This window comes from Ipomoea triloba, chromosome 1 (assembly GCF_003576645.1).
Source record: "Ipomoea triloba cultivar NCNSP0323 chromosome 1, ASM357664v1".
NCBI lineage: Eukaryota > Viridiplantae > Streptophyta > Magnoliopsida > Solanales > Convolvulaceae > Ipomoea > Ipomoea triloba.
Window position 1 is genome coordinate 7,300,834 of NC_044916.1, and position 20,832 is coordinate 7,321,665.

A 20,832-nucleotide genomic window follows, 5' to 3' on the forward strand; every position below is an offset into this window, starting at 1 on the left:
TTACAATTCCTATCATGCTACAATTCTATCGTAATAAGATACAACCTTATATAAATCCCTAATCCTATACTGCGAACTTTAAAAGAGAAACACAATGCAATTATCCCAGACCTCCCCACTGTCAAATCTGCAAATTGTGTTGTTGCGCCTGTTTTCTTTCAGTTTTACAAATCAAAAACAATTTTCTTCTTTCACTAATGGAGCCTGTTTTTGTCTTCGATTGATTCGTTATTAGTTGTTCCGGGAATATCAACATTCCGCAGTCAACCAACAGTGGAGTGCCTACTCCATGACTCCCATGTAATGTTTCCAAACAGCTTGATTTTATAATACCATTCCTGCAAAAGAAAAAACAACATAGAATATAATGATAACTATACTTATTAACAATTTTAGTATTAGCTAGGTATTACAAATTAATATACAATTTACATAATAATTAAATATAGTGTTATATTATAAACTCAATAATTTTGGTGCAATTTTGGTGCCACTGACCACTAACCAATTTTGGGAGTGCCACTAATGACCACAAGGTATTGACATATATATATATATGTATATATAGGGGCGCGCTGAAAACTGAAGATGTTATGCTTAAAAGTGTTTTGTAAAATTAGTTTTTTATAAGTTGATAAACGTAAAAAGACTAAAAAGGACATCTTGATGATGATGATGATAATAATAATAATAATAATAATAATAATAAAGATGAAGGGGTTGTTGGGCAGTGAAGAGTTGCGGATATAAAAGAGTTTTAATTAGGAGGTTAAACGATGTCATTTATTTAAAATAATAGGGATAAAATGAAGAAAGAAAAAAAAAGTTAGGGAGCTACTAGCTTATTTTTTAACGTAGCGTTTCAAAATAAGCTTTTATTTTAACCTACTAGCTTAGTTTTTAATGTAACGTTTGAAAATAAGCTCTTATTTTAAGCCACTAGATCATTTTTGGAACATTACCAAATAGAGCATATAGCTTATCAGTAGCTTAAATAAGCTATAAGCTCCGCCAAACAGAGCCTTCATCTCGTTCTACAACTACTTAAGATTGTTAATGACATTTTCAAAAAAACTTTCAACAAAATTAAAGGATGAGCCACCATCCTCCATTGTTAGCTTTTGTCCTTATAGAATTGGAAGTAGAGTGGTCCATAAGACTTGTGATTCCAAATTCTATTTCTTTTGCATTCACTATTTCTGGAACTATTAGAAAATTCGTCTTGGGATCTTTTGAATCTATTTTGTAATCCATCGTAACTTCCACCGCCATTCCTATCTCTCTTACCAATTGGAACGCATTTCCATGTTGATCTGCACACATTGGCCAAGTTGCCATCGGAATTCCGAACCAAATACTCTCCAAAATTGAATTCCATCCGCAATGAGACATGAAGCCCCCAACAGAAGGGTGAGCTAGAACTTCACTTTGTGGTGCCCATCCTATAATTTTTCCAATGTTTTGAGTTCTTTCCAAGAATCCTTCCGGCAGGACCTCTTCCGGATTGGTATACTCCGTGGGGACTAGTGAACCTGGACAGGGTGGTTTCCTCAAAGCCCATAAGAACCTTTGCCCACTACTTTCAAGCGCGTAAGCTATCTCCTTCACTTGAGTCTCGGGAAAAGTACCGCCACTCCCGAAGCAAAGGAATACAACTGACGAAACTGGTTGGTCATCCAACCATTTCATCAAAGATCTGCTTCTCGGATATAATAGAGCGCTAAAAAGATTACAAGAACAACATAATAAAATCCACAATTAACTTAAATATAACAACGCGGCCTCAGCCCATATTTGTTCAATGAAGCTCAGAAACACGAATCCGCATCCACAGTGCTTTTGAAAGCCATCATGTTCCGCACGTTAGAAAAGAAGGGGGAGTGACCTTATAGAGAATTTTGAACACATTTCTGAGCAAGATTGTAGATGTCCTCTCCACGTCTGGACTCATATTATCATGTAAGTCCATATTCCTTGATGAAATTAACTATTGTCTATATGCCATTTTTTGTACTTGTAATATTCTTTTTAATAATATTTACCTTAAAGGAAAGATCTGCTTCTCGGATTCTCGATTCTTATTGTAATGGCTGTTCAGGTTTAATATGGGCCCCACAGGGTAAACAGGTGGGACACACCTGTCTTTAGAGAGAGATTCAAGTGCGTGTCGCCGGTGTCGCTCTAGGTCGAAGAAGGTGTTGACAATGACGCCTTTGGCCCGTCGGATTCGTCTGGCACCGTCCAAACAGCCGTTGGTGTTGTCCAATAAAAAGTAGGGCAGTAAGTTGAGCGGAAAGGGTTTGGAATATGTAGAGATGTTGAGATGAGGGTCGGAATCCTTAAACTCCAAGGCGTGGTCGTCATTGAGGCTCTGGAGATGGAGGTGAAGGCCGAGCATAGCAGCACCGGAAGGGTAGAACACGTAGGTGGGGACCCCAAACTCGTCAGCCACATCCATCATGGTGCTACACAAAATCATGTCCACAACAAATCCCGCTAGCCGCTGCCTCACACCCACAGAAGCCAACATTTCATTAACGCATTCTCGGACTTTAGTCTTCTGAGAATCCAAGAAGACACGGAAGATGGAAGCCATGTCGGTGTGGCCCTTCAAAGCATCAGGCAGTGGTATGAGCTTCAATCTAGAGTTATCCTTGTCATCGTCATCGGCAAGCAGAGAATCGATGTAAGAATTAATGTTGGAATCGGGGGCAAAAGGCAGTTTCATGATCAACACAGTGACGGAGAGCTGAGGCCGTGCTTGAAGGAGGAGTTTCGCCGTTCCGACTGCAGAAACAAGGTGACCCATTCCAGAGGCTGGAATGAAAACCAACTCAATAGCATCTTCCATTGGAGAGGAGAGGAGAGGACTATGGAGCTGGCCAGATGAGAGAATTCAATATTAGAGAGAGAGAGAGTACTACGGGCTCTTCAGTATCCATGGACAACCAAACTCCTCTGCTATTTATACGTAAATGGTAAATTTGCACTGCTATATATATATATATATATCGGATTTTCGAACAGTTCGAAAAAAATTAATACCACCCTACCCGATTAAAACATACATGATAAGAATTTGGAAACGGATCGAGTTTAGGTTCTCTGATTCATATACCTAATAAAAATATCATTTTAATTATACAACAGTGACATTTTACGACCATGGTCTACTTAGGTTCATTGTATAACAATTGTAGTTGTACTTGTGCTAACTACAATTGTGCTCTGAAGGGTGGTCAAGCAGGTATAGTATTGTGTATACCAGTTGCGGAGAAAAATATTTTAGAAATAATCTTAGATGCTCTGTTGGATCAGGGTGTGGAGTTTTAGGGTTGGGAATTCAACTTTTTGAGAAGAAAGTATGTTAAATATAAGTTTTAATTGGTCTGCAAAGTCAGTCCCAACTCCCAATGTGGCGTTTGAATTCCACTGTGAGTGGAAGTCGGGGAGTCATTGGAAAATGTGCATTCACCGATCAGAGGAAATGAAGATCTCTTGTGCATAGTGTACACAGACGAGGTTAGAATACAAGGATTGATGTGATTGCTCGCGATTTACCTTCTCTAGCGACTTTACAGACTTGTGATTAGTCCGGCTTAATTTGAATACTCAAATGTATTTTTTTATTTTTATTTTTTAAAAAAAAAAAGTAAATTTTATGGGAGGTTTCCTATCCAATAGTCCATTGCCTAAGACTTTCAAGTTTATTTATTATTGTTGTAGCTGTGATTCACGTCCAAATGAATTTTTTAAATTTCTTTACATCTTGACTGATTTTTTAATGTATTTATTATTCATGTATTATTTCACAATGCGCAGATCGTGTGTGTAAATGTGTAATAATATATTGATCACTAAATAAACTAGCAGTATATTATTATTGTATCTGTGATTCAAGTGCATGCAATTGAATTTTTTAAATTTCTTTACATCTTGATTTATTTTTGAATGCATATTATTCATTTATTATTACACAATACGCGGATCGTGTGTGTAATAATATCTTGATCACGACATAAACTAGCAGTACTATTTATTTTAGCATTTGGAAATATATATATATATATATATATATATATATATATATATATTATATATATATATATATATATATATATATATATATATGGTTCAAATGCGGATGGTGTGTTCAGGTGTGGTTGTGCGGTGAAAGGAGAGCCATTGATCTTGCCAAAATCAACGTCTAAGATTAACAATGAGTAAAAAAGCGCAGTGACAATTTCATAATTTTCCGTATTGGTCAAACTTAAGGTGCGTGATTTTCATTTTTCAGGTGTGGGGTTTTTTTTTTTTCAGGTGCGTGATTTTCTTTCTTAAGGTGCGTGGTTTCTGTGCTTAATGTGCGTCAGTTTTTTGTGAGAACTTAAGGTGTGTTTTTGTTGAAGCTTAAGATCCGTTGTTTTTTTTTTTTTTTTTTTTTTTGAAAAAGCTAATTCATTAATCATAGGATGAAACGTTTACAATAAAGATCGATGGAATGGTCAAACATTCCTTACAGTCATACATAGAAACAACTTCCCTAGCATAGAAAACTTGATTCGTAGACTGTTTCACAAATTTGAAGCTGAATTCTTTCAAGGAACTTAAAGCTTCTTTAATGATATGGTCAAACGTACCCAAGACTAACACTAGTTGAATAGTCTTGCACACCACTTGAGTATATATTTCCATTCTTCTATCCATTGACAATATCTTCATCGGGTTGAACTGCATATCATAGTTCATAAGAGTCTCTTTTTCATTGTCATGTTTATCACCTAGGATGAGATTCAAGTACGCTATGACTAGTTTTATCGTTTCACACATTATGAAAAAGAACTCGCCAAGTAAACGAGAGGAAGAAACTCGTCAAAACAACGAGAGGAAAAACACAAAAACTGCAAACAAAATTAAACCAATAAAACAAAGCAAAAGGAAACAACAGTGCGAAAATAAGAGAGTAACGATCGGTAGCGGTGGAGATGGAGGAAAAAACAGCGAATGCAGAAAAGACAATGAAGGTGGACGTTGTCTGAGGTGGAGATGGCAGCAGGAGAAGACGATCGGACGCCGCCTCTGATCCGCTTGCTTCACGGAGGCGGCGGCCGCGAAGGAAACGAAAGAGAGAGAACTTCAATACAATAGGGTTTTTCGACGATGGGGGGTTCCAACCCTCTCTTTCGAAGATGCGTTGTTTTACTTCTTAAGGTGTGTGATTTTCCTTCTTAAGGTGCGTTATTTTTTTCTTTATAAGGTGTTAGTTAACATGTTATGTGGTTGCAATTAACATATTTTACACATGCAGTTAACAATTTATGTGTTTGTAGTTATCATATTATGTGTTTGTAATTATCAAATTATGTGCCTTCAATTTGTTTACAGGTACATAAACTGTTAACTGCAGTTACAGAATGTGTTAACCGCAAACATATAATTATTGGACCATGATTCACAATGCAATATGAGCTCTGATCCATGGTATTACAATTGCATATATTGATCCAAATATTGATGTTATTGTCGCAAATTATACCATGAATCACGATTCATCTTGTATTGTGATCCCTAGTATAAAATGACATTCAAATTTTGTATATGCAGCTAATATATTTTTTTACTTTCCGTTAACATCTTATGTATCTATAAATAAATTGAAAGTATATATAATATACCTATAGTGGACTCTATCCAGTTTATGTACTTACAGTTAACATTTTATGCACCTTTAATTAATAAATTATGTTACATGGGAGACCTTTAAACAAATCATGTTATTGCGATCTTGGCAATGCACTAGGGAGAGGGAAAAAAAATAAAAAGTAAAATAAAACATAAAAAAAAGGTAGTGATTCAGTAGGCAAGTATATGTTAGGCCTAAAGGCAATTCCATCCATGTTGATCCAATCTTTATTTATTTATTTATTTTAATCTTTTTGGGTACATATGGTGATCCAATCTTTGATTCTCTCTTTAAAAGACAACACAAGATTGTATGCACCATTTCACCATTTGGGCCAATGACTATTGCCTAGAATTACCTAGGCTGTCTATCACCAATCGTTATACCCTGCACCACGGTGCACATAGCAATGTGCACCACGAACGTAAACGACGTCGTTTTGATGTTAGTGGACGCGGACGCGAATGACTCCAGAAAATTCATTATCTACAATACACATAATCATTATCTATAATACACAGAACGTTTGCCTAGAATACACAGAATGGTTGCCCAGAATACACAGAATATTGACACAAAATACACAGAATTCATCATCCTAACATTCGAATGCACAAACACATCACAACCTGTGTTAATAACATGAATACACAGAATATTGGCACAAAATACACAAAATTCATCCTCCTAAACATTCGAATGCACAAACACATCACGACATGTGTTACTAACATGAATACACAGAACGGTTGCCTAGAATACACAGACTGATTGCTTGGAATACATAAAATATTAACATAAATACAGACACGGGGCGAACCAGGAAACATGATTTCTAAAAAATCTGACGATTAATTTACAATGTTCAAAACGACGTCGTTTACATACGTGGTGCACATTGCTATGTGCACCGTGGTGCACGGTATAATTTGTCGTCTATCACCATTTAGAGGTGAGACTAATCTAGTTTAATGTCTCTTTTTTTTTTTTAAACACTAATGATTCTAATTTATATGGTAGTATATATTTTTTACTTATTAATGTTTTTATTACCGGAGTTTAACCCTGCAATCACCCATTTAAAATGATAATAGAGGTATCATCGCATTACACAGTAGGTGGCCTAGTTTAATGTCAATTAGTTTTATTTTATTGTTTGAATTGTTGATTATATGTTTAAGTACCTTGAAACATTTTCTACTTGAGTCAATGTCTTTTGGTGGAACGATGACAGGATTTGAATACAAGAGCTAATAAACCTTTTGGGGCACATGAGGCTAATTGGGGAATGCTCTTAGGGCAGGACACAAAATTTATTCTATGAATAGGGGTACGGTCAAATTGGCCTGAATGTAATCTGAAAGTGTAATTAGGTCACCGAACAAAAAAAAATGCAATTACATCTTTCAATAATCTAAGGCTATGTTTGGCAAACCTAGCTGAAAGCTTAAAACGGTAGCTGAGAGCTGAAAAATAGTTGAAAGCTGAAAAGCTATAAGCTCGAAGCTGAAATTTGAAAAGCTGTTAAGCTAGTTGTTATGCTTAAAAGTGTTTGGTAAATTAGCTTTTTGATAAGTTGATAAATGTAAAAAGACTAAAAAGGGCATTTTCCTAAAAGTTAAATAGTTTTAAATTTAAATATGTTTGTTTACCTATTAAAATATAAAATAATGAAATCAATATAATTTAATAAAATATAAAGTAAGAACATATATTTGAAAATATAAAAGTAAAACAAGATGTTTATAATTCATAAAATTAGTTCATACAAAATTAGTGTTCAAACACAAATATCAAATTAAAATTACAACGAAATATATTGAAGAAAAAAAGGCCAAAAGAATTTTAATTGGGAGAGATAAATGATGTCATTTATATAAAGATGGAAAAAAGTTAAGAAGCTACTAGCTTATTTTTGAAAAGCTACCTGAAATAGCATTTCAAAATAAGCTCTTATTTTAAGCTATTAGCTTATTTTGATAATATTACCAAACAAAACTTATAGCTTATTAGTAGCTTAAAATAAGCTATAAGCTCCTAATTCCTAAATAAACTCTGTCAAACACAGTCTAAATGTGTTCAATTTTTTTGTTCAGTGATCTAATTGCATTTTCAAATTACTGTCAATTTGACTCTTATTCCATTATTTGATACTAGAAGCATGGTTCCTAGAGACGTCAAATAAATGTATATGTGGTGATCTTGACAGCCCCGTCACTGTATAGTCAATAATTGGGTCTGGGCATGCAGTAACATTATCTAATCAAATTAGACAGTTTAGATACAAGATTCTGGTCTGGGTTGGTCCTACAAAGGAATAAGGCATGCTTCACGACAAGTCAAGTGGAGAAGCTAAGGATTATTGTTGTAAATATTTCTGGATATATACACATATTCCTGCAAGTTGGCTATAGCTTTTGACAATAGCACAATCATCCCCAATCAATAAGCAAGAACTTTACTAGTAAAGTGGGATAGGGTAGCAGATGACATTATTTTTCACTTTATGCTATCCATTCTTGTAAGCAAGGAATCCCAACAGAAAACATGTGTTCTCTGAAAGGAGATTAGGATATAATAGATTAGATTGTTGTGGATCAGATCATATTCTGCAACATTAGAGCACCTGGATTTTCAATTCACTAATAAAACTTCTCTATCTCATCTCTTCAATTCCCTGCAGGCCACTCTGATCTTTTTCTTCAAACCAAACAATATAATGGACAAAAGGGGCACTGCTGATTCCCATTATCCAGGAGTGTGTCAGCGCTTGTTCAGTTTCTTCCTCAACCCCCTCTCGCCTCGGGGATTTAAGCCCGAGAATATGGTTAATCCAACACTATCCTGCCCTTCGTCTTCTGATATCCCGATTGAAGGGTCATCAAGAAATGGTTTGAACCCTGAGGTGCTAGTGGATTACGGGCATGATGTCGGGTGGTTTAATGATCGTACCAGATATAATAACATTTGGGGAGGAGGACAAAGAAAAACAACAACTCCCAGTACTGTTAAAGTCATCTCAGATGCAGATGAGAAGAACAACAAGACTACTACTCTAGCAGCTGATCAGGCACAAAATACTGACACAACAAAGCCTTCGCCTCTGCCTCCGCCTCCTAGACGCCCGAGGCTTCTAAGTGTGACCTCCAACATCAACGAAAAGGCAGAAGCCTTCATACGCAGGAGAAGGGAAAAGATGAGCAGAAATTACACCTTGGATCTCAAAAAGTTTTAGCCCTTAGCCTTTCTTTTTTCTTGCTTCATGGATATAAAATGGTGTTTACTTTGTTGTCTCACTATCTTTGTGAATAAGGTTAAGTCCTATCACATTAGTTCGATTCCACTCAATTATTTCAGGTTCTCAGTTCTTGAGGAACCAAGAGAACAGAAAAGGATATGGACAATTAAGTTTAGTACAGTTCTGTTATCTGATCTGTGTGTCTATAATATCAATTGTGTATCTATAATATCCTTGTTCCTATATATCAACAATATATACAATAATCTCAAAATAAACTGAATGCATAAATAACACTAATGGGCAAAAAAAGGGGCACAAAAAGATGCCACCTCTGGGAAGAACAGAAAACACCTAATATCATATCCTCTGTACATAGTACCTTAATAAATTATAAAACATCTAATGTAAATGAAACCAATTAAACTGTACATACTTAAAGAATTGCTCTAAAAATTTTCAACCTTTTCATGTTTTTTTTTTTTTCATTTTATCTCTTCTTTTGGACATTTCTCTCCTAATATCATATCTAACTGGGTACCCGAGATCTGGTAGTCAATCACTTTCTCCAGTCCTGGATGATATGATCATTCTTCAAAAGAATGTCTGGAAGAACGGTAAAGATCATAAGGGGACCACAAATGATCGACATTGCAAGGCCTCCCAGAATCCAATCTCAGCCATGGCTTCCCTTTGCCACTCCAATGAAGCAGGCTGATTGGGCCGGGGTGCAAGCTCCTGCATTTCCCTTCAATGTTGTCCCCGCCCAACCCGTGCTGGTTCCATCTATGGTCCACGGGCATTATGTTCCCGGCGAACACTAGCAAGAAAGGGGGCAAAGATATATCCTCTTCTGCTTCTGCACCAGCATCCAGTCCTCCACTTTCTTCGTGAACTCGCCCTGCCGCCACTTCTCCACGTCCACCACCATCACCCCCGTGTTGAAATAGCAGGGTTTCCGGGCCTGGAACGTGGGGGTGCCGAGCTCCGGGTCGGACCAGAACGCCTCGGTGAAGTAAACCGTGAAATTGGCGTGGCAATACTCGGGCGCGGGCAGGACTTTCTGCGCGTTGTCCACTTCCCAGAGCTTGAGGATATCATCCACGACGACAAGGTCGGAGTCGAGGTAAATGACGGGTTTAACGTTGGCGGGGAGGATGTCGGCAAGGTAGACTCTAGCGTAATTGGGGGTGGGGAGGAGAAGAACATTATTATTATTATTAGTATTAGAATTAGGATTTGGGGTGATTAAGGAGGTCTGGTGGGAGTGGGTTCGAGCTTCAGTGGCAACTGTTGACTCGTTTGCTTCAATAGGTTGAAAAAGTAGTTATGAACAGATATTAAATTCTAACAGTAGTATTAAAAAAAAAAAAAAAAAAGGTTTGGTGGGTAAGGGGGAAAAGAGAGGACAGAGACAGGAGGCCAAGAAGTGGAAGAGAAGAAGAAAATAAGCTCCGGAAGGCCATCCTGCTCTATGCGGCATTTTAGAATATGAAGTTCTGGAAAAAGGAGGGGAAGCAGCCATTGGAGGCTGGTTAAGAGAAGGTTTAGGAGAGGTTAGAAATGATTGATATATAATAAAGGAACAAGGGAAGGACGGAGATTGGTAGCATTCTGAGGGAAAGAACAATATAATTGCCCGGCCACACCTCCTAATATTTTATGTCCAACCAACACAATAATTACTCATATCATTGCATTGCTACGTACGGTATCTCTAAGATACCGTAGTACTGCAATTAGATTTGAGTTTTTGATCTAGATCAATGGTTCAAATTATTTAAAATTAAAAAAAAATACACGTATAATAATTAGTACTCAAACATATACTCAATCGTGATTGTACCTAAAACTTTAAATCGACGCACTTTAAGTTTCAATAAAATACGCACCTTAAGTTATTAACCGAAGAACTGACGCACTTAAGCACAGAAATCACGCACCTTAAGAATGAAAATCACACAACTTAAGCACAAAACCTACGCAACTTAAGCACAAAACTTACGCACCTTAAGTTCTCAACTGCATAAGTGACACATTATAATCACAGAAATCACGCACCTAAAGAAGGAACACGGCGCACCTTAAGCACAAGACCTACGCACCTTAAGCGCAAACCTTATGCACCTTAAGTTTGACCCATATGGAAAATGACTAAATTGGCACCGAGTTTTTTTACACGTTAATCCTGGACGTTGATTTTGGCGAGATCCAAATTGCCACTGGATTTTTTAAACATTGTTAATCATGGACGTTGATGTATTAGGAATAGGAAAGTATGAAAGAATATATTCTATTAGGAATTGTATTACTATATTTCAATGTACAATTGTAGTACGAATATGAATTACATTACCATATTTTAACATATTACGCAAACCTTAATAGTATATGAGTGTTTTGGGTGGAAAATTCAAATGGATGATTTTGTTTTTATTAATAGTATAGATAGTATAGATTAGTAATTTTAATCTAGAATATTATTATAAATAGAAAAGTAGGAATTGATATATTGTATTAGGAATTGTATTACCATATTTTATTATATATATGAACCAGATGTAAGTGCTAAAAAACTAACGTTAAAGGTGTTTTCTGTAGTAGTGGCTAATTTAGTGTCCCTTGCTTACTCGCCCGGTGCTTGCTATTTTCGCCGTGATCTGACTAAGAGAGGTACACGACCTTTTGTATAAAGTTACTATAGGTAAAAAGTCCAATATTTCAGCACCAGATCGATGTGTACATATACACATTGCCTATTAATTGTCATTTATTTGCTTGAATTCAAGCAAGGATAATATCAGAAAACATAATCGATCCAATCCATTTTTCCAATTGCGTTATATAATATTCGATATTATAATTTATATAATTGTATATTGATCCAAATATTCTTAAAATATTATAACAAATCCACTTTGTGCATCGCACGGGTGAAAATAAACGTATTGTATTACAAATAGGAAAGTAAGAAAAAATATATTGTATTATGAATTGTATTACTATATTTTAATGTACAATTGCAGTACGAATATGAATTGTGTTACCATAATTTTTTACCATATTACACAAACCTTAATAATATACGAGTGTTTTGGCGCGAAGTTAAAATGTAAGATTTTGTTTTTATTAATAGTATAGATATTTTTATATTTTTAGCTTTTCAATTTTTCATTCAGACGTATTTTTGTAGTAAACAAATAAATGGTTTTTAAAGGAATTTTTGTTGGTTCCTGAATTTCACCTTTATGTTTTTTCCTGATTTTAGTGTTTATTCATTTGTGTTCAATTGTTCATAAATGAGTATAATATCCAATTTAATCATTAACTAGTGGACTATAATGATTTTTATTAATTTAGTTATAACTCATAAGCATGGTTGCAGTAGACGCTCGGTCTAGGCGGCGACCTATAAAACAAAAAATTAATTCATGTGTGTGGGTGTATGTCATATTATATGTATATATAGCTTACTTCTCTTACTTATATAAATAAATAAATTTAAATATATATAAATATAATAATAAAATTAACAAGGCCGACTCGCTCGAGTTAACTCGGCTAACTCTGTCGAATTGGCCGAGTTAATTCGGCCCAGTCAGCCAAGTTAGGCGCTAGGTGGCCGACCACCTAAGCGGGAATTTTTGCAACAGTGCTCATAAGCGACTTTTTGTGCCTAACTTTGATGATTTTTTCAATTGAGTCCTTGTTAAAATACTTGGTAATTTCACATATATTAATACCCAATTTAGTCTTCAATTATAATAGTTGTACTAGGTTAACATTCGATTATAATGATTTTACTCAATTTAGTCCTCAAATTTATCTCTTAATGAAGCACAAAGAGTTAACAAACCTAATGAAGAATGAAGTACAAAGAGTCAACAGTTGACGTGTTAACCGGGACACCGGATGCCACTAGACCACAAGGTTTTTGACAAATAAAAAAATTACTGCGTATTTAAGACTAGATAAAAAAAAAATACTATAATCGAAACTAAATCGGGTATTAAGTCGTTCATAAATTACTATAAGTGGAATTGGTTTTCTAAAGAAAAAGGAGAGCCGCACTGGTAGGCGCTTGGTCGATTAAACACGGGCGGTTACTCCTGCAGGCTGCAACTTATTTCTAGGGTTTGTCTAATTCTCCAGAAAAATCAGTAGTCTCCCCAAATTTTCCCACACAAATACGCAAATATAGAGACAGAGATGAGAGGCCTACAGATTTCTTTGAACAAAACGCAGAAGATAAGGCTGGAGAGAGCTCTGGAATTGTTGGACTCATTCTCCTCAAAAACCAACTCAAATGCCTCCGTCACCGTCGCCGACGTCATTCCTGTAGACCACGAAGATGGTATCCTCAAGTATGTATACATAAAAAAACTGATAGAGTGTGTATATATGTATGCTTTCGTTCACAAATGGAGGAAACAAGTATTCATTGAGATTTTACCGAATTGGTATTTGAAATGTTAGTTTACATGTTGTAAAATTGGTTGTTGTGTGAAGGGGACACGGGACGTCGGAGATGGATGGCCGTGTTGTGGCAACTTTATGTGGAGTTGTTGAACGGGTTAACAAACTTGTCTATGTGAGGTGTTTGAGAGCGAGGTTAGTTCTGTTTAAAATAATAATGATAACTGTATTTGATTCACAATTTGCAGTATAATTTCAAAAGAAATTGTTTTTGAGTTTTGAGGATTGCAATTGCAGGTACAAGCCAGAAGTAGGCGATATCATTGTGGGTCGAGTGATTGAGGTTATCTGGCATTTTCCATTCATATGTTCTCTCAGTGTTTCCCTTAAGATTACTCCTCACATGTTTGCTTTATTGTGCTCTAGTAAATGCAAAGGTAACTTTATGTATTGCACTTATAGTTGAATTTAACTCAATTCATTTCTGTTAATCAATGCAAGGTTGCTCCAAAGCGGTGGAGATTGGAGATAAACTCTAGTCAAGATGCTGTATTGATGCTTTCATCTATGAATTTGCCAGATGGCATTCAGGTATTTATTTGTATCCTAGCTGCAGTTTGGTTTAATGTGCTTTCTCATTACTGATTTTGTGGCACGAACATAAAGTTTTCTTATCCAGGGTGACGGGGCCTTAATTTAGATGTTTGAATAGGGGAAAGCTGAAATAAAGATTATCTCATTTTTTTTTCAAATGTGTTCTTTTTCAATTTCCAGAGACGACGAACTGCTGTTGATGAACTAAACATGAGAAGTATATTTGAGGAGAATGATGTTGTTTGTGTAAGGACACTCCACTTCTTTCTAAGAGCTAGCATAGTTTCCAAGTTATTTTAATCTCCATTTTTTGTTATTCTTTTTATAAATTTGGATGGATGTTCAGGCCGAAGTTCGTGGTTTCCAGCATGATGGTAGTCTGCACCTGCAAGCTAGAAGCCAGAAATATGGAAAGGTTTGTTTTTGGAAATTGGTCGGACCAAATAAGCAATAAAGCCAATAATAGCAACCTCTCTTTAAGGCCCTCCCTTTTCTGTCTTTTTCGTCAAGAGGAATGCACCTTAGTAACCTCAGCTTTTTTCCTTTGTTTCTTCTTTTAGTAATGTCAAAATGCTTACATACATCCTTCATGGTCCCTCATTGTCATTTATCAATAGCTGGCCAGGTTCTTATGTGATCTATCCTTTTTGGATACAGCTCGAAAGGGGTCAGCTGCTCATAGTTTCTCCTTATCTAGTGAAGAAGCGTAAACAGCACTTCCATCATCTAGATCAGTATCAAATTGACTTGATACTTGGCTGCAACGGCTTCATTTGGATCGGTGAGCATGTTGATGTAAAAGATGACACAATGGAAGATCAATTAAACAAATCTATGCAGCCCAGTACCAAATCTAGCACTTCAATGATCCTTGAGGAAGAGGAAAAGTATACGCCCCCAGAAATCAGGTTAAATATATGCAGGATAGCAAATGCCATCAGAGTATTATCTAATTTAGGCTTTATGATAACTGTGGAGGTGCTATTGGAGATAGTTGGCTTGAGCGAGTCACTGAATCATGTACACGAGATGCTTGGGGCAGAGTTCTATGTAATGGTTGCTGAGAAAGAAGCTGAAAGGCGAAGCCAATTGACCAAAAAAAGATGATCTTTTGTGTTTTATGTCTCACTCAATTGTTGTTAGAATGAGGTCTCAATGTAGTTTTGGGGATGATTCTTTTATTTTACAGATTTAGTTCTGATTACCAGAAACTAATTTAATTATATGAGCTTAAAGACAGTTTCTTTAAGCTCACAACAATGAGGTAATCTAAGCAATTATTCACTCAGACAAATTTAATATAAAATTGACAAATCATTGGTAATTTGAAATCTTACATTTATAATAAAATATAATAGATTGGTTTTAAAGTTATTTCTTAAAAGTTAAAATATAGGACTTTTTTTTTCCATTATACTGCCTTGTTAGAGTATCTACAGCAGGTGTTTTTCTTGATTTTTTTTGCTTGCTTGGAGGAGAGAGGACTTGAGAGGAATCATTAACATGCTTATTTTCTATTATCATTTATATTGTTTATATGTTTACTATTTGTTTGCATTGTTTGTTTCAGGATAGAAAATCAAGCAATAATATAAGTTGAGTTAGCTATGAATACATGAAAGCTCTTGCTAATTTATCTTGCCATAATAATTTGCAGCTAGCCTTTCTTCTCATTGTGTCATTATATATACATATACATAGACAGTTTGGGATATTGGGGGTGTTTGGTTATTGGCTTATCAGCCAAAAAATAGCTTATTTGACCAAGAATAGCTGATTGACCAGTCAAAAAAGCTATTTTTGAGTGTTTGGTTAATGGCTTATTGGCATGGCTTATTGGCTCAATAAGCCAATATACAAAATGCTGATCAATGCAGCGTTTCTAACTAGCTTATTGGGTAAATGGCAATGTTGTCCCTAATCTCTAATCCTTCAGTAGCACTTCTCTGATTTGCATCTTCTCTCCACGTTTATTGTGTTGAATTTGCAGTTCAAAATTGTGATTCCTCTTCAATTAGCACTTTAGAGATGATAATAATAATAATAATAATAATAATAATAATAATAATAATAATAATAATAATAATAATAATAATAATAATAATAATAACTACATAATAATAATAATAATAATAATAATAATTATTATTATTATTATTATTATGTAGTTATTATTCACCAAAGTTAATAATAATAATAACTACATAATAAATTGCACACTAACCTTCAACTACACCAAAGTTTTAAAATTCAATTCACACTAAAGTATATTCACCACACAACTCCATTTTATTGTATAATAACATTTGGTGTAGAAATTTGGTGTTTTAATCTAATGGGTGGGAGATAAATATACTTTAGTGTGAGAATATGTTGAAAATTTTTATTTTGATGTGACATTTGATCTAAATTTTTAGTGTTTTTGTATAAAATGAGTTAGAGCATCCCTACTCGCAATTTTTATTTGGTTTTTGTTAGTAAGAAAATTTGGGGGTCTAATTGGAGGTTTTTGTAGTTGAAGGGTCTAATTGTACAATGAGATATAGTTTGAGGGTCTATTTGACCCTTATCCCATAAAATAATTTGGTTTCTCAAAATTTAAAACTTTATTAGTTTGAATTGAATTAGTTTAATATAAAATATAATTTGTGATGTAAATAACAATATTTTAGTTATGTTTAATATATTTTAATTTTTAATTAATATATTTATTATTAGTCTTGTTTCAATCGTTTCAATGAGATCTATACAATGATATATATGTTTTTTCAATAATACAAGTTTTAAATTTAAGTATTAACAAGATGAAAAATACATATAAAACAAATAAAAGATACCTTTGAAATTGTATAATAAGCAAAGACAAAAATAAATAAATAAAAAAAATATCTCCTTCTCTTATATTTTCCGTATGTGAACAGTGTTGTGCCATATATGACGCGACACGGTTCACTTTCGTAAAAAAATATGACATTTGTCATTCAATTGGAATTGGGTTAGAGCATGAAAACAAATAATAGAATAGTAATTTTGTGATGAAATATCAATTCTTGAAGATGCTTTAAAGGTCTTTTTAAAAATTTCACGCACATTCTGACGAAAAATTGACGGTGGATGAGCTACTAATTGATCAAAGTTTAGCATGTCCAGTTATTAACATTTTCATCACTAAATTCATATCTTTAGATGTAACACTTTCACTAAAAAATCATTTTGAAAAAAATTAAATTAAAATTCGAGAAACACCAACAAAAGATAGTTTTTCTACTGTCAGTTTAACATAAAATAAAAATAATTTTTTTTAAAAAAATACTTGTTGAGTTCTCAAACGAAGTCTAGATGTAAAATTTTTAAATAATTAGATGACAACTTTTGGAATTATTTCTATATTAGATTTTATCATTTATGTCTGAAAGTCTCGAGAATAATCTTGAAAGTGAAAAGACCTGAAGACAGATTTTCATGTTACTTACTACGTTGTTGTAATATAATAATAAGATAATATAATATCTTCAAAATTCAATAAAATATCCCACTTTTCTAGCCGGCACTCGGCAGACAATGGTCCCTTTACGATGTACCAGCTCACCCAAGCCATTCCAAACCGTCGATCAAACTGTCATCTAGCGGATCAAAATACTCCACGCTTCTCTTTCTCCTCCCTTTGATTATCCCACCACTTTATGGCGCCAGAAGCTTCCACGATCATCACTCCGCACCCGTTCGATCTTTTCCCATCCGACGGCCACCGCAACGCTTCAGTTTTCTTTCTCCTCCTCACCGCGAGCATGTGACATTCATTCCCGTCCCGCTCTTTTAATTTTCGTTTTTGGATTATTAAATATATCCAATTTGGATTTCGTTCTCTCTCTCTCTCTCTCTCTCTCTCTCTGTTTCTACAGCTTGGAGTAAAATGCAAGAGCAAGCTGCTGTAAGTTCCGTTGCAGCCAAATTTATTCTTTCTAGCAGTGAAAGATCTTCCAGCTCTGCCCTCCATCTCGAAGTCAAAGAAGGTTCTTTTTATTTATTTATTTTGGGCTAATTTGTAGACCCTTTTGCTTGTTGTCTGGTTAAACTTTGATATTTACCTATAATTTGGCGTTATTTTTAGTAAAGATTTGATTTTTATTATGTTTTCTGGGTCAATTTGTGAAGTAATAGATTTATTAGGCTTTGAAAAATTTTGGATTTTTTTTTTCCCATCAGAGTGCGATTGAGAGTTGGATGTTTTTATGAATTGTTCATGATTGATTGGTGAATTATGCTTGAATGATTAAGTTGTTTTGATATTGTTTTGTTGGCTATGGGAATGAAGGAATGGAGAGTGACGATGAGATCAGAAGAGTGCCGGAGATGGGCGGAGAAGGCGGCGCCGCCCCAGCGGCTTCCAGTCGTGATGGCGTCTCCGCCGCCGGTACGGCTCAGCCGTCTGGCGCCGCTCAAAAGAAGAGAGGCCGTAGCCCAGCTGACAAAGAGAACAAGAGGTTAAAAAGGTGAAAACCCCATAATTATTTAGTCTAATCCATTCCAATAGGATTATGCCACGTAAGCCTTTGACCTCTCAATGCCATGCCGTTGCATATGGAATGAGCATGGCAGCAGACATGGGGAACTTGGCTTGTTCTTGCCCTTGCCCACAAAAGGTGGGGACCCCACACCTGCTGATCACGGACTCAGCGGCTCATTAGGTGGGAGAACTAAAATTCTAAGTGCTCACGAGAGCCGACCACATTGAGTGTGAGCTGCTAGGCTCCTCACAATCTGACACTCAGGAATCAACTAAGTTCCCCGTGTTATAGCTTGTTCTTGCCCTTGACCTACAAAAGGTGGTCCCCACGTCCCGTGATCACGGACTCTGCGGCCCATTAGGTGAGAGGACTAAAATTTTGGTGCCCACGAGAGCCAATTATATTGAGTGTGACTCCCACACTGCCGTTGTTAGGTTCCCCACAATCTGACAACCAAGAATCAACTAAGTTACCCGTGCTATGGCATTTTGGTAATTTTGTGTTCTCTTGATGGTTAAGGTTGTTGAGGAATAGAGTTTCGGCGCAGCAAGCAAGGGAGAGGAAGAAGGCATACTTGACAGACTTGGAGGCAAAGGTGAAAGAGTTGGAAACAAAGAATGCTGAACTTGAAGAGAGGCTTTCCACGTTGCAAAATGAGAACCAGATGCTAAGACATGTATGTAATACTATGCTTATGCTTGCTTGCTTCCTTCCTGTTATGTCTTAATTATGTGCCTCACCTGAAGTCTATGGTTTCTTTAATCCACCCCACAGTCCCACGTGCACACCGCCAATTATACGTGCCTCATTTGCACTCTATGCTTCATGTTGCATGATTTAGATTATTGGTTCAAATGGAGTTGTGTGGTGAAATCCTGAACTGAAGCATGTGTTCCATCTTAATTAAGCTGGGGTGGGCTCTAATACTTAATTGAAGGGCATGTCAGTATGTGTTCTATTTCAACTAAAAGTCTAAGTTGATAGTTGGATTGCACATTTATGTTTATATATTATATGCTCAATATCCTGGTCATTAAGGAAGGAGTTTAATGGCTGAGATTTCACATGGTCCCATCAGGATTTGACATTCTCATTGTAGAATCGTAGGTATGAGTTTTGAAGAGGGTTACTATTGGAGAAAAAGAGATATCCTAAGTAGCATGAGCATATGCTACTAAAAACATCTGCCAACAACTTGGTGTATAGTCAGTAGGGTGTCATTTTGACGTGTCAAGAAATTAATGCCATAACTCGTAGGGCCTTAAATGATTAGGTTTGTGCTGTCAAGTGTCATGACCTGATGGTCTCTATCTGGTTAATGAAATATCAACATGCCCCTTTGTCCATTAGTTGGATTTGGAAGGTAGGAAAGATAGAAAACGAAATTGAATGTGGTCCTCTCATCCTTTCCTCCTGTTTTGTTTAGCTCTAGTTGCTGTATCTATATGCCATATATATATTTACTTAAGGAAGAAGCAGTTCTATCAAGGTTTTTTTTTTTTTTTTTTTAGCTGTGAATTGTTACCACAGTTTTTACTCCTAGTAAAATACAAAATGGGCATAAAATGAGAAGATTTGACATCCCATTGTGAGTTTATGTTCTTGTATGACCTTGTGAAAGCCTAGTTGGATTGCACATTACCATAGTCTCTTTTTATCGGATAGCACAGATATTCGAACCCATAGACTCTTGCATTGGGTTGACTTCTCTTGCATTGGGTTGACTTATGGGTTCGAATCTGATACCAAATTGGAGCTGATAGTTGGATTGCACATTTATGTTTTATATGTATTATATTATATGCTCAACACAGCTGAATCCATTGTTCCAAATTGCAGATTCTGAAAAACACTACTGCTGGCAGTCAAGAAGCAAGAAAATAGGTTTACAGTTGTGACACTATGAATGATAGCATAGATATAATGTATTTGTTCCTGTACACATATCTACAGTAGAGTAGAGAGTTCTGATCTTTAGCAGAGGTTACAAATTCTCCCCAAAATTCCACCTTGTTTTGTTTTCCCTCAACCTTGTCTGGGGCATTTCTTCTGTTCTCAAAATTGTATCAGCTTCAGCTTAGAAGCACTGTCAATACAAGATGAAGTCATTGAGTCACTAAATTGATTAGTTAATACCCAATTTAGTCATGATTTTTATTGATTTAGTCTTAAACTACTGTTTATGTTTAATTAGGTCACCGACTTTGATGATTTTACTTAAATGAGTCTTCTATAGCTTGGTAATTTCACTTCTATTAATACACAATTTAGTCTTTGACTATAGTAGTTTTACCCAAGTTGGTTTTTGACTATATAGTGATTTTACCCAATTTAGTCATCTAACTATAGTAAATTTTCTCGATTTAGTCTTTGATTCTAAAATTTGATGATTC

General features: G+C 35.4%; 3 protein-coding genes and 1 pseudogene across 3 annotated transcripts; 2 read left to right on the forward strand and 2 right to left on the reverse strand.

Annotated features, from left to right (window-relative positions):
* Positions 1-1,086: 1,086 nt before the first annotated feature.
* Positions 1,087-2,851, reverse strand: LOC116014087 (anthocyanidin 3-O-glucosyltransferase 2-like). Its single transcript, XM_031254083.1, has 2 exons — positions 2,071-2,851; positions 1,087-1,697 (listed from the first exon to the last, which is right to left on the reverse strand). The coding sequence occupies exons 1-2, from the start codon at positions 2,849-2,851 to the stop codon at positions 1,087-1,089; spliced, it is 1,392 nt and encodes a 463-aa protein (XP_031109943.1).
* Positions 2,852-9,472: 6,621 nt separating this feature from the next.
* LOC116021316 lies at positions 9,473-10,404 on the reverse strand (annotated as a pseudogene).
* Positions 10,405-12,985: 2,581 nt separating this feature from the next.
* On the forward strand, positions 12,986-15,255 carry LOC116016592 (exosome complex component RRP4 homolog). Its single transcript, XM_031256931.1, has 7 exons — positions 12,986-13,285; positions 13,431-13,532; positions 13,635-13,680; positions 13,839-13,928; positions 14,112-14,177; positions 14,278-14,346; positions 14,589-15,255. The coding sequence occupies exons 1-7, from the start codon at positions 13,131-13,133 to the stop codon at positions 15,036-15,038; spliced, it is 978 nt and encodes a 325-aa protein (XP_031112791.1). The 5' UTR covers positions 12,986-13,130; the 3' UTR covers positions 15,039-15,255.
* A 2,527-nt stretch (positions 15,256-17,782) lies between these two features.
* On the forward strand, positions 17,783-20,579 carry LOC116017904 (transcription factor HY5-like). The gene is made up of 4 exons (XM_031258573.1): positions 17,783-17,944; positions 18,247-18,424; positions 18,959-19,115; positions 20,279-20,579. The coding sequence occupies exons 1-4, from the start codon at positions 17,845-17,847 to the stop codon at positions 20,321-20,323; spliced, it is 480 nt and encodes a 159-aa protein (XP_031114433.1). The 5' UTR covers positions 17,783-17,844; the 3' UTR covers positions 20,324-20,579.
* Positions 20,580-20,832: the final 253 nt, after the last annotated feature.